At 41.7% G+C, this 14,522-nt stretch overlaps 1 protein-coding gene across 4 annotated transcripts; it reads right to left on the bottom strand.

The window, feature by feature from the left end:
• Positions 1-1,353: 1,353 nt before the first annotated feature.
• CDO1 (cysteine dioxygenase type 1) lies at positions 1,354-13,692 on the bottom strand. 4 transcript variants are annotated; one of them, XM_082649849.1, is made up of 6 exons: positions 13,562-13,692; positions 13,219-13,424; positions 9,868-9,945; positions 8,103-8,257; positions 2,953-3,122; positions 1,354-2,085 (listed from the first exon to the last, which is right to left on the bottom strand). In XM_082649849.1, the coding sequence occupies exons 2-6, from the start codon at positions 13,386-13,388 to the stop codon at positions 2,056-2,058; spliced, it is 603 nt and encodes a 200-aa protein (XP_082505975.1). In that variant the 5' UTR covers positions 13,389-13,424; positions 13,562-13,692; the 3' UTR covers positions 1,354-2,055. The 4 variants fall into 4 exon arrangements, with proteins under 4 accessions (XP_082505975.1, XP_082505976.1, XP_082505977.1 ...); XM_082649850.1 differs by having other exon boundaries at positions 13,219-13,438; positions 13,562-13,613; XM_082649851.1 differs by having other exon boundaries at positions 13,219-13,419; positions 13,562-13,610.
• Between the last annotated feature and the right edge of the window lie 830 nt (positions 13,693-14,522).

Raw genomic sequence — 14,522 nt, forward strand, 5'->3', positions numbered from 1 at the left:
CCAGGAATCTTTTCTGAAATTGTATGCAAATTTGTTGTGTGTGGGCCTTTCTGGAGAGTTCTTTAGCATTTGAGATTTCTAAGTGGTTGCAGTCAGAAAAAAAAAAAAAAGACTAAGCACATTACTAAATGTAATGCTGTCCCTTCCCATGAAACACAGGTAACAGGCCTTCATTCATCAACCAGTTTGTCCAAGTATATGGTTAATGAACCCACACCAAAAAGATAAGCCTCTGACATGAGCCTTGCACATGGCACCATGAAGCTTCTGACTTCTGACCAATAGAGCTGTAGGAAAATAAGTTTGTGGTAGTGTTACAGCAGCCGTAGAAAACCAGTACAGTACCTAATTCACAAGGAAGTTTTCTGGAATTCAGTTTGTTAGTACATCTAAGCAACTTGTAACAATGCCTAGTATATTGTAAGTACTCAGTAAATGTTCACATCCTTCTCAAAGGTGAGAGGAAGCACAGGTATAATGATGTAAATAATTCTATGACATGGTATAAACACCACAATCAATGGCCTAACCAGAACCATCTTCAAAGGACTTTACTTTCTAATTAAGTTCCCAGAGATAATAAATTCCAAGATTACGACAGATATTCCTAAGAAAATTGCCTAAAGTGGGGGCAGCAAACTCAAATGCACATGTGGGCTTTGTAGGTAACATGAATAAGGGAAACAGGCAAGCTGGGGATTGCAGCAGATCAGGGAGGTGGCCCCGTCCAAGGGGCAGATCCCAGCCCCATTAAGTGATAGCAGTGAAAACGCAATGCAGGTTCAGTCTTGCCAGATACTTCAAAGTCCATTCCTTCTTCTGTGAAATCTCTGGTTTTTAACTGTTGGAATCCAATTCATATTTAAACACATACAGACCTCACACACAATTTTCAGGCTAAATTGATTGTCTATGAGCTGCCCTAGGGCCAGAGACCCTCGGGTTGGTATCTCTGGCCAGTTAGTGAACACATATAAAAGCCCCAAAAGGTAAGCTCCTTTTTTTTTTTTTTTTGCGGTACGCGGGCCTCTCACTGTTGTGGCCTCTCCCGTTGCAGAGCACAGGCTCTGGAAGTGCAGGCTCAGCAGCCATGGCTCACAGGCCCAGCCGCTCTGCGGCATGTGGGATCTTCCCGGACTGGGGCACGAACCCGTGTCCCCTGCATTGGCAGGCGGACTCTCAACCACTGCACCACCAGGGAAGCCCAGTAAGCTCCTTTTGAATGCAGTTTTTGGCCTTCTTATATTTTTACATCATAAAAGCATCTTTTGCAGTGCTTTTGGTAGTCTGCATGAACCTAAGAAGCCGTGAATTATATGAAATTCTCATGTGAAAGAGAAAGACAACTTCAAATTATGTTCAAATCCACTTTTATTAAAATTATTTGGCAATTCTGGCAGCAGTACAAAGTCTTTGACCACTGGACACATTAGACATGAGTTTAGAATTTTGGTTTGTTGTGGGTTTGGGTACCTGTATTTTTCTAAATCTTCTGCCCTTCATTTCATTACCAAATGGCAAAGTGCCTTAAGTTTCTCTATCTACAATACCCTATTATTTATAGAACAGGAATTTGTAAAATAAGATTGAAAAAATAAAATGCAGATTCAAAAACTTCTCTTCAAATATTAAGAACATACAAAGTATAATGAAGACATCTAAATTTAGTCCTCCAAGTAACAAGGTGAGTGGTTTCATGTCGTTTTTATTTATTGCTAATTATAGTTCAGAGACCAGTGTTTCCAAAAACTATAAAAACCTTCATCCACATTCCCAGTATAGTTCCAATGGGTTTAGAGGGTAAAATGAGTGGAGCACTTGATTTGGCCTTTAAAATCACAAGCCTTTTTATCTTTAGTGGGAGTTTTTTCTTCTACAGTAGCTCAGGGCACTATTTGCTTACTTAATGCCTTATAATTAGCATCTGCCTTATAGTAGATCTAAGTATTGGCCTTGTAAAGTATATTACTGGACAGCAAATGGAAGGAGGGCTTCCTGTCCAAGGCAAAACTTTCACCGGACCTTAAAGTAAAACCTCAGAGGGTCTGGGGCTCCTTAGTTGTTCTCCAGTGATCCTGAAGTTGTCTGTAAGAAAGAAAAAAAGAAAGCTGTGTAAGAATCTTTACATGAGGCATTTCTGCTTGTTCTAAGTAGTCCTGCTTTTCTGGCAGTATAGGAAAATCCACTGCACGGCAATGGAGCCCTGTTGTTTCCTTCCTGCGATAAGAGTATCTCTTGGGGCTCGTAATGCAGGAAATAAGCAGAGCAATCACTTGAGAAAATTCTGCCCTAGCTTCTTTCAAAGGCTGTACTTTCATAAGACTGATAAGGATGTTCAGTCTTTGTTTTCATGCATTGTGTATTTCTGGGCATTCCCATGACTAACTAAAGACCATTCCCCCAAATGGCCAATTTATTTCAGTGATAGAAGATCGCCACACCATATTATTGTTGGTTGCCATCACTACTCAAAGACAAAGCAACTTGGCAATCAATACAGGCAAGTTTCTTTATTTATTATTATCAGAATAGGGTCTCAACTTTGCAAAGGTTAACTATGTAAGTTATTTGTGTTATCTCAGCAAACTGGAACTATGAACATTAAGTCATAGTAGTAGCAGTTTTATCAATATAGTTCTCACTCTATTTCCCTAATAAATGAAGAGAAAATATTTTCTTTAGGAATAAGCATACAGTTTGAAATTTTGAATAAGCAATTCTTTGCATCTAATTTAAGTATTATTTTATAAATTGAAAATACAGTCTCCAAAGTTAAAGAAAATAATAGAATATAATGGGCCTTTTCTCCAAGTTAAGACTTATCTCAAGAATACTTAAAAATACTTAAAACTTAAGATATTTAAATAATACCTAGAACAAAAAAGCAATGCATCAGTGTAATGCTGCCAACCCACAAAGCATTTAAACACAGGAGAGAGAAATTATACTTACAAATGGAGTCCTGATTCCAAATTTGCTATGGAATGTCATGGTGACTTTGTTTTTATGTCCTGTTCTTTGATCAAAGGCATGGCACGTATCAAAAGGCGGACTGTACAAGTGAAGGCTCACGGCAGGTTCTGTATGGCTAATATTCTCTACTCGATGTAAGCCAATGGAATCTAAACAATATTGAAGAGGGATGGGTAGATGAAGGAGCTTAGATGCTAGCTGTAGGTAAAAATCTGGTCAATTGCCCAAGATCCTAAATCAACTGATACATATGAATTATTAAAAGTTAGTTAGAATTGAACTTCCAGTTAAAAATAGTAAATGACATGCATTCTGCTTTCTCCTAAAAACTTCCCTACAACTGCAGTAAAAGAATAAAAAAGACATCAACATACAAAGATAAAAGAAAAAATTTTTTTATTAAAGTTTAAAAAAAAATCTTTAAAAATTTGAAAGCTTAGAAGTAGATGGATGGCTTTGCAGAGGAGAGAAAGCTAAATCCTCAGCTACCCTTGGAGATGGCCAAGAAATAACCTGATTTATATCCTGAAACTAACAAACAGCTCAGGAACTGGCAGCACATGTACTTCCTGAAATGAAGGTGAACATGGGCTATAAATACAAGAACTGGTTGAAGCCTATTTAAGTTTCGTCACAAAGCTTTTTCACCACCTCACCTTCCCTCCATCCCTGGTAGAAATCAGAGATCTATTCTCTCTAGAAAGAGTACAACAGATAAACTCAGGACTGGTGGATACCTGGTGAAAAACAGGTGACTTAAGTGAAAATTTACACACTGAGTGGTAAGATCTCCACTTTCTTCATCACATGGCTGCCAGAATGCTGCCAGACAGGAATTTCTTCTCCAGGCAGGAGATGGGAAGCAGCTTCTCTGAGAATCTGATCAGCTCAAGAAAAAAGTCCTGAGGATATCACCACTGATTGTTCCTCAAGAAAAAGATTTACCAGATGATCCTAGAGCGAAGTCCAGTTAACAAACACCATCCATGTTTGAAAGCTACCAATTAACTTTTTTGTCTCTGGTTTTTAAATATTAGCACATAGTCAAGGCCATCACACATGTGAGCAGAGCCTCTAGTATAAAAGAGGCCAGAGCAACCTGAAAAAAAGGCAACATGAAATAGACACTACTCAAGAGAAGCCTTAAAAAAACAAAACCAAAAACTTATCATTAATATCTTCACAGAGCTAAGAGGAAGGGAATTCCCTAGCAGGCCAGTGGTTAGGATTTGGAGCTTTTACTGCTATGGCATGGGTTCAATCCCTGGTCAGGGAACTAAGATCCCTGCAAGCCACACAGCGTGGCCAAAAAAAAAGAAAAAAAAAAAAAAAGAGATGAGGAAAATACTATATAAAAAGGACTAGAGAATAAAAAGAGGTTTTAGAAATATAAAGATGATAGCAGAAATAAAAATCTGAATAGAGGGGTTGGAAGAAAAAGCTGACAAAGACTCAAAGAACAAAGGGCCAAAGATAGAACATAGGAAAGATTAAAAAAAAAACCCAAAACCCCATAAAACTAGAGGGCTAGTTCAGGAGGTTTAATATCTGATCAACAGTAGTTTCAGAAACAGAACAACAACAACAAAATCAAAGAAACAACTTGAGAATAGTTTCTTGAATTGAAGGACATGAATTTCTAGATTGTAAGAACCTACTGAGCTTCCACCACAATGAGTGTCATGAAACAAACTGCATCACTGTGATACTGGGGACAGAGAAAAGACACCCAAAGAGAAGTCCCCAAAAGTTTCTAGAGAGAAAAAATAGGATTCATACATAGTAAGATTCAAAAATCAGAATGATACCAGGCTTTGAACAAGAAGAATGGAAACTGAAAGACAAAAGATTACCTTCATAGTTCTGAGAGAAAATGACTGCCACGTCATGATTTCATATCCAGCTAAATTATCTATCAAGTTGCAAGGGTTGTATATAGAGATTTTTAGATATCAGAGGTCTCAGAAATTTACTTTCCATGAACCCTTTCTCATAGGGCCGTTGGAGGATATGTTCCACCAAAACAAGGCCACGAACCTAAGACAAAGCAGACGAGACCAGGAAACAAGGGAATAAGCACCAGGAGAGAATAAAGGGAAAGCCTGGATGATGTGAGGGGACCACAGGATGAGCCCTAGCCAACCAATCCACACTGAAGGAAGTCAAAAGGCCTGGGGGAGACGCCTTCAAGAAGATCAAAATAAACAAAATACTTGGTTTTTATAACTATGTTGATAAGAAATTTATATAGTAAGGAGAGAGTTGGAAGATTAATCAAGGAAGGAATTCAGTGTATTAGTGTAGTTAGTATAGGCACCTAATTTGGCCTTATGCTTTACGATCTAGCTCCATGAGCTTGCACGACAAAGAAGAGCAAAGCCCAGAAGCAGACGACTTTGGTTCTATTCCCAGCTAGACTGACTACCATTGAACAACTCAGAACTTCTTGGATCTTCTGTCTTCGTCATTTAAAAAAATGGGGCCTGGGCTTCCCTGGTGGCGCAGTGGTTGAGAGTCCGCCTGCCGATGCAGGGGACACGGGTTCGTGCCCCGGTCTGGGAAGATCCCACATGCTGCGGAGCGGCTGGGCCCGTGAGCCATGGCTGATGAGCCTGCGCGTCCGGAGCCTGTGCTCCGCAACGGGAGAGGCCACAACAGTGAGAGGCCCGTGTACCGCAAAAAAAACAAAAACAAAAACAAAAAATGGGGCCTAATGCTCAGATCTGCAAACTCTTTGATTCTATAGCCTACTGCTTTTATAATACACTGGCTTGCTTTTGAACAAAAGCTAAATATTCTGAAGAACTGACTGCCCTTTATACAAATAATTTTTTTTCCTCCAATTGCACCTCCAATAGACCACCCAATGCAAGCAAAGATCCCACAAAAACAAGTCACCCATCCTTTAGAAGTCCCCAAAGCTCACGTCTGATCCCTAAGTGTTAGTAATCCCAGCATTATTATTATGTCTTTGCCTCCTTTTCCTTTATGCCAATGATGTACTACTCTCTGTCACAGTAATATCGGACTTTTCTTGGTGATACTTAGGGATGCCAGCTTGGTTGAGGCAATGTTCACCTTCTGCCTATTACAATAAGTAACTTGATCTCCTTGCCCCACTCTCCCTTTCTTCCACCCTATGACGCATATTGCTACTGGATTAATCAAGATATTCCCGAACAAAATTCTGCTGGCCAAAGAAAGTTTTTACTTTAAGCTAGTCTTGGAGGCTAAGGCCCTGATCTTACTTTACTCTCCTACTACTCCTATCCAAGCCCATTCATCTTCCCCTCTGGCTAGACCGTTCTTGCATAGTCTTCATTTTTTGCAACGTTTGAATGAACAACGTTCTTTGAACATGGGTTGTGCCTTCACCCATGTTCTCTCTTGTACTTGAAACACCTTTCCCCCCTAATCACTAACCACATCTAGCCCTCCTCCTGCATCTGTAAAAAATCAAAGGTTACAAGTTGGTGGCTTTTGAGTAATGCATCTACAGAAATATTTCGCCTGTCCTATCGAGTATTTTACTGATTGGCAAAATTTCCCGTAACAATCAGAATTTCCCACCTCTATGGAAAAAGAAGTCAGGACGATCTCACTGGAGCTGGGTGACCACGTTGTCCCTTTAGACAGGGCATTTGCACACCAGTTCCCACAGCCCAGTTCTGGCCTGCATCACTCACTCACTTTACCTGCTTGGCTCCTATAGACTTTTACATTGAAGACCCTTAAAAAAAAAATCTTAGGTGTTCTCCAAGATCTAATGTAGCTTTATAATGACTCTATGACTCTAGCTGAAAGTTATTACTCTGAAAGGCTTTTGGCTTGTGAGCAGTACCAGCAATCTTGTTCTTAGAAATCTGGTGTGCCTGCTATATACAGCAACCCTCAAATAAGAGTCTCCTACCATCTGAGAAACTAACTCCTTTGTTATGTGAATGGGGGAAAAACTTCCTATACAATCTGACTTCTGTAACTGACTTGCATTCTTAAACTAACTGAACAAATTTAGGCCAAGTATCAAGGCCAATACTGAACGTTAAGATCTGAGAAGAAAGAACCTGCTTTGCCAGAAAAACCTCTGTAATATTTTATTTTATATAAGTGGGATAGCATCCCAACTAAGACTGTGGGCTTTGGCATCAAATTCTTTGGGTTCAAATCCTGAGTGACCTTGGACAGGTTATTTAATCTTCCTATGTGTTGGCAATTTCATCTGTAAATGGGAATAATATAAAAAGTTATCTCAGGACTTTCCTGGTGGTACAGTGGTTAAGAATCCGCCTACCAATGCAGGGGACACGGATTCGATCCCTGGTAGGGGAAGATCCCACGTGCCTCAGAGCAACTAAGCCCGTGCACCACCAACTACTGAGCCCATGTGCCTAGAGCCCGTGCTCCACAACAAGAGAAGCCACCACAATGAGAAGCCCACTCGCCGCAACTAGAGAAAGCTTGCACATAGCAACGAAGACCCAACGCAGCCAAAAATAAATTAATTAATTATAAAAAAAAGTTATCTCATGGAAGCTTTAAGGAGCTTTTTGGAAAGTTACTAAGTCCTTTAGGAACACAGATGTTAATCACTGCCTCTACTGAAGAGCATTTGGCTCTCCCACACCACATTTAGAAGAAAGAATGAATTCTTTGTAAGAGATCTAGCAATCATTGCTAAATAATGTGCTTCAAAAAGTTTCTCTTGAGAATACTCTTTTTAAAGTAAGCTGTATGCACTTTAGTAAAACAGGGACTAGCTAGCATTCTTAATCAGTTCCGGAACATTTCTTTACATTTTCTAATGAAAGACTAACACTTCCAACTTGGCCTCACGCCTTTATTAAAAGACTCTACTTATGTAAATTCATGTTCGATTCTAACCGTCCTAAGACTTGGTAGGTAAATGACTCTTCGGTGGACACTAACCTGCATGCATATGTTTTTAATAAGTGATTCCAATCCACACGCAAAGCTTTAAAAAGACAAAACCCACTGCTTTTAGATCACTTCCTAAGCAGATGAAATCATGACTCCACGATCCAGGTTCTATTGCACACATATAAGCAAGCAATATTTCAAGTGGGAGTTCAAGGTTTTTCCCACTTGTTGTTAGAAAAATTGGATGTTACCGTTGATGTAGGCACACTGGTTTTCCCTCAAGATTCTTTCAGACTTCTTGATCATCTCATTGGATTTTTTGTCAGGCCAGGCAAATAATGTCTCCTTTAGATTTCCCTGCAGCATCTTCAGAAAGCAGTGGGAGTCAGTGTGATCGTGGATACTGCTATATATACACAAAATGACAACTAAACTCAGTAGATGGTCCAGAACCCACACTTGTAACAATCTGTCCAGAGCTTACAGCTGCCAACTGTCAATAGGACGTCTCCCAGGCCAATATCCATTTCAGCTGGAGTTTTAAATGTCGTCAATTTATAATTCAACATTGTTCAGGGCAAAGTAATAAAATACTATGTCTTCCATATCAATGCATATAAGGGGTACAGTTTTGACCCATACCCTTACAGAAGAACAATTCATCTTTTTAAACCTTGTTGTAATACTCCTTTGATAACAGAAACACAAAACCAGTAATCATTTATCTTCTCCAAAATATAGCTTTTAATAACTCAATTAAGCTGGGCTAGAACTTGACTTAAAAACTACATTACAGAAATTTTAGAGTGGATAAAAATCCTTTATCTGTAACTGCATCACATTGAGAAGATCACATAACAGTGTTTTTTCCCCAGGCTTTTTCTTTTTTCTCCTTCCTCTGGGGGACAAAAGGTATGCACATGTGTGTTAGCAGCCGAAAATTATACTATAAAGCATATGAAATGTTAATATTTTATACATTTAGAGTATCCTATCTGTGATTACCTCCCAATATTGATGGGAGGAAAAAAAGCAAATTGGATCTGAGGAAAGAATTTATTCCTATAATCTTAAATAGTATTTAAGTTTATTACGTAGTATTAGCTATAGGGTTGATTAAAAAATATGAACCTGCAATTACAACATGCTATATGCTATAGCATGTATTTCATATGTTGAATTCTGTTACCCCGTATATGTATCATGAGAACTTGTTTTCTAATTCACAGAGCCTTGTTCTACTCCTGACATATAATCTGCTTTCAAGAAATATTGAGAGAATGAAAACAACTTCATTCTATATGAGTAAGTAAATGCACTCTATAGACCTAACTTTCCAAAATCTTGTAAATTCATGTTTACTTTTTCCCACCAAAAATGGGTCTGGATTATTGGCTTTTTTTTTTTTTTTTTTTTTTTTTTTTTACCATTCTCAAGAGACTGAGAAGGATCTGCTTAAAGAGGTAACAATACTTGACTGGTAGTAAGACTTGCAAATGTATAAACTAAGGAAAAATTAAGGGACCAAGTTTCAAGAATTGGTATTAGTCTAAGTTGTCTTATCTTCTGTATACAGAAAATAAACAATTAGCTTGCAGTAGAAAGAAATTTTCTGAATTTGTGATTTGCTTTTCTAGCTCCAAATCTGGATGCTTTGGTCTTTGGTCCGACAATTGTTTACACACTTCAAAGCACCACAAAGGTCAAGTTTTAGCACAACTTCATAGAAAGTTTAACTCCACAGAACACAGAGAGAATAATTAAGCTGGTTACTTACCTCCACCTCCTTTGATTTACTACTCATTTTGGGGGAAGGTCTGTCATAATACATGGTATATGCTAAACCCCTCACGCTAATTCCCATGAGAATTTTTGCTGGGATTAGGGGACATTGTGAACAAATAATTACAACATGCGATTTGTTAGTGCTCACAAGGCACGTGGCCAGCCTGGCACTGTACTTTTCACATGCTGGAATAAACACTGAATAAATATCTGAATGAATAGTTGTATTACCTGCCATGTCCTTCGCCCCAACATAGAATCATGAGATTAAATTTTCCATTTCCTTGATCCACAAGATTTCGGGTATATCTGAAAAGAATGTTTTCAGAAGTTTGAATTTGGTCGATGAGACAAATGGAAAAATAAGTGTGTCATATAGTATCATTCATTTACAAATGCTAATATTTTTACCTAGAAGCAACTTTAAATGTGGTTGTCTAATTAGAAATCGAGCACAAATGAAAGCAAGTATTTTTTCACAGTTCATTTAGACATTTTTGTATTTTGAATCACTGTGTTTATAGCTGCTCAGTTCTAATTAATGGCACGAAAAAGGTAAGAGAAAAAAATTAAATTCCTTGAGTCTCCATGTGACAGCCTCAAACTGATAAAAAGAATAAAAATTTCTCACAGAAAGCATTTTCAAAGGGCACTACTGCTCTAGGCAAGAATGTTGGCTATTGTCTTTTTTCCCCCTCCCTGTAGCTAAACCAGAATTTGAGAAACAAGGTTCCATTAAATAGCTGTTCTAGAATTCTCCTTAGTTTTACTAGAGTCCAGACACAAGCGACATCCATGTTCAAAAGCATCATGATGAAACGTCCTCCACAAATAGAGCGGGCGTTGACCTAAGTACCAGAACAAAAGCGACTACACTTGGGAAGTAAAATAACACTCTAAACCTTTTACAATGAGGAGAAATTAGTAATTAGCCCCCAGAAATCCCAAACCAAAACAACCACATCCACACCATCCCCCACCCCCTCCAAAAAATCAACTTTATTGGTCCCACAGGTACTCTTGACACCATCTAATTAACAAAGTTCGATAATTATACATTTAGACTAATTTTTTTTAAACTTTTTATTGGAGCATAGTTGCTTTACAATGCTGTGTTAGTTTCTACTGTACAGCAAAGTGGATCAGCTATACGTATACATATATCCCCTCTTTTTGGATTTCCTTCCCATTTAGGTCACCACAGAGCATTGAGTAGAGTTCCCTGTGTTATACAGTAGGTTCTCATTAGTTATCTATTTTATACATGGTAGTGTATATATGTCAATCCCAATCTCCCAGTTCATCCCCCCTGCCTCCCGGCCCTTTCCCCCTTGGTATCCAGACGTTTGATCTCTACGATAGACTAATTTTTAAGGAAAGGAATCTTTATCCCTTTTGTTTGCTCACATGGTCATCTGTTCACTTATGTCCCACATGCCCCTTGCTCCCCTATGCTGGAGGCCAGGTGCTGGCAGAGTAGGGTCACTGACAGAGTTGATTAGTAAGTGCTTTTTAGATATCAGTTATCCTTACTTTGGAGCCCTTTCAAGGACCTAGCAGGCAGCTGTGCACACAGCCTTTAATTCACAGTAAATGGTTCCTGTACCAGGGATCCTACTTTTCCCTCCTCCAGCCCTAGGGTCTTGCTTCTCTGGGGCTTCTTCCAGACAATTTACTGCTTGGCCCCCAGTGGAACATATTTTGTCTTGATTCTTCTGCACTGGCCTTCCCAAGGTCAGAGATCAGATTCCTTCACAGTACTAGGACACTTATTACATGCGCAAAATACTACCACATTGATTTCTGCTCTCCCATCTCCCTCCCTCCCTACTCCAACTGCCCGCCTAGGAATGCACCCATTATTTTACTGAGCTGTGCTTCAGAAACCCGTGGAACAGGTCAATCCCAAGGTTTCAAGTGGTTTAGAGCTTGTCAATCAAGATAAATTCAAGGCCCCTGGAAATGCCCTTGTTCTATAGATTAAAAGTCCATACAGCATACCCTGCTTAATTAATTTCACTTGGTCAGTAATAAATCTAGGCAGGAGAAAACTATTATGGCCACCTTGTGTCTACAGGGGGTTTAGCAGTGGTTTAGAGTGTGGGCTCTAGAATAATGCTAATTTGAATCCTGGAGCCGCTAAGGAACATTAGTATGACCTTGTGCAGGTAATCCAACCTTTTCATTGCCTACTATTTCTCACCTGTAAAACAGGGATAAGAATGGTACCTATCTCAGAGCTGTTGTGAGGTTAGCAGTTAATACATGTGTCAAGTGATTGTAAGGGTACTAGAGCCCATAACAAGCCCTCAATTACTTGGAGCTAATGGCAAAATTACTCTGGTAGCTTTATGGGCAGCCACAGAAGGATAGGAACCAAAGGAATTTCCTAGAACCACTTGCAAGTGGAAAATAGGATCCTAAGTATTCACTTTTCTATTTCAGTTCCTAAAGTACAACTGAAACAGCCCTTGGCGACAAAACTTTACCAAACACACTGTATATGCTGACGTAAAGTGACTAACTGAAACGGCTTCAGGCTTCAAAGGAAAGCTTCATCTTTTCTTATTCTTCTCTTTCAACTATGCTCCTTTCCCTGACCTCATCACAACCAACCATTAAGACTGAAGCGCTGGTTACCCTTCGGAAAAGAAACCCTCATTCTTCAGGGTGATTAAATTTTACTTCTCTCTCCAGAGGATTGGTAGGCTGTTTCATTTTTTATTTAATTTCCAAGCCAAGGCATCTCACTCAAGCACCTCTGAGGAGCAGGGGTCTCCAATTTACATTCCAGACCCTCAGATCTAAGGATAAGGAAAAGCATATTGCTTGGGGGCTGAAAGAAAAGCACTCTTTTATTTAGAGAACCTGACAGTGGGTTTAAATAAACCCCCAGCCCGGGGAGTCCAACTGGTTTGGGAGAGGGGGCATCATAAACTGAAAAACAGCAGCTGACAACCCCAAGTCGTTATTTTGTATTAACAAAAATGCTTGCTGGCAGACGCCTGCTTGCAAGCGACCGAGGGAGAAGTGATGGAGAATTGGTGTCGTTTAACTGCGTCCTCCACCGTCACCCTTTTCTCCGGACCGCTGTTGGAGTGCTCTCCTGAGAACACCCCGGTTAGTCCAGACAGCCAGAGTCTGAGGGCATCCAGCCACCGGGGTCTCCCCGCATCTCCTCCGTGTTCTAGGCTAGCGACGGCTCCGCTTGCGGGGCGGGGGGGTGCGGGTGGCAGAAGGAGTGGCCGTTCGGAAGCCGAGGGATTGATCAACAAGAAAAGGAACAGAAAACTTGCACCGCTCGGTGGCCTCCCCTCTGGGAGCCTGACGCAGTCTCCTGCCAGTGGGACACGCCTTCGGCCCAAAGCACCGAACGCCCGCCCCGGTGTTCGCGGGCGAGGAGGCGCGGCGCTGGGGTGCGGGAGACGGCCGGGAGCACTGGGAGAGTAGGCGCTGCGGGCGCCGGGCGGCCCGCGCTCTCCGGGAGTCAAGACCCGCTCCCCACAAGCCCGCGCCGGCGCCCGCTCGGACTCAAGGGTCGGCGCCGGAGAGTCTCGGCGATCAGGGCGAAAGCACGCTCACCTGTACTGGTCGAACTTGGCGTACACTGCCCACTCGGCGGGGCTGCTCTCGTAGGCTTCCAAGACGGCCTGCACCTCCTCCACATTGACCTCCTCGCCGGCGAAGAGCTGGTGCAGGATGCGGATCAGATCGGCCAGGGTGCGTGGCTTTAGCACCTCGGTCCGCTCCATCCCTTGCGGACTGGCGGCGCGCGTCTCGCTGCTGGGCTGCGACGGAGGAGCTGAGTGAGCCGAGGAGCCGGGGGTGAGAGTTCCTAGCTGCTAGCCAGACAGTTACACACAGCCACGAAGCCCCCAAATGCACGAGTGCCACAGCGTAAAGAAACCCCCGCCAAGATACCCACCGTGGCGGATCAGAGTACGGGCCGCGCACACAAATCTGGACCAAACCTGCTAGGTTCAGCCTCCCCGGGCCCTTTTTAAGCTCTCGGAGGCACCGGGAATGTACCAACGTCCCTCGGAGGGTGGGGAGAAGCGGGGAGCGACCTGAGAAGGGTGGCGGAGGCGGCGAGAGCGTGCGGGAAAGGCCCACGCACACGGCCCCGGCTCCTTCGGCACCCCGGCCCTAGCGGAACCCTTCTCTCCCGGGTCCCGGTGCTCGCGGTGGGCTGCGCGCAATCTCTCCCCCACCGTAACATACCGTCTTTCGGCCGCCCATCCCAACCCCTCTTCCCCCCTCCCCCGCTCCCTGAGGCTCCTCTGTGCTGCCTTGGTTTGCGACGCTAGGACGTCGACAGAAGGGGTCTGGAGAAGGGGCGCAGCACGCTGAGGAAGGACACGGACGCTTCCTAACAAATGGAGCCGAGGGATTGATTTTGAACAGTTTACAAAGGCTGAGTATGTAGTCCACTCCCAAGGTAGAGAGCTTCTGTTCTGTCGATTGAAACCATCGATAATATGCTCCAAGGCTAGGTGAAAATAAGTCAAAGTCTTCTTTTAAAAAAATTTAAATGTGCTGTGCTTAAACTACAGCTTGACAAGGGAGGCTGGGGTCTAGAGCAACACTGGTGAAACAATAGAAGGCCGGGTATCCCTCTTTGATTTTTAAAATCAAACATTTCCTTTAAATATTGATAATATATCCAGGGCAAAGACCTGATGTGTCAAGTAATGGGTCAAAGAAATGCTGATTTTTTTTTGATTCCTAATACAGTAATTTAAAGTGTTCTAATCAGATTATTTAAATCCTTCAGTTCTAGGCTTGTGCCTAGAGTAGCCTACCGGTAATACACACAAGAAAATGCATTTCTATGTTGTGCGTAGCACGTAGCAGCTTTGAGATTAACACAAGTTAAGTATGAATGA

This window comes from Grampus griseus (genome assembly GCF_964374135.1).
Source record: "Grampus griseus genome assembly, chromosome: 3".
In the NCBI taxonomy this organism is placed as follows: domain Eukaryota; kingdom Metazoa; phylum Chordata; class Mammalia; order Artiodactyla; family Delphinidae; genus Grampus; species Grampus griseus.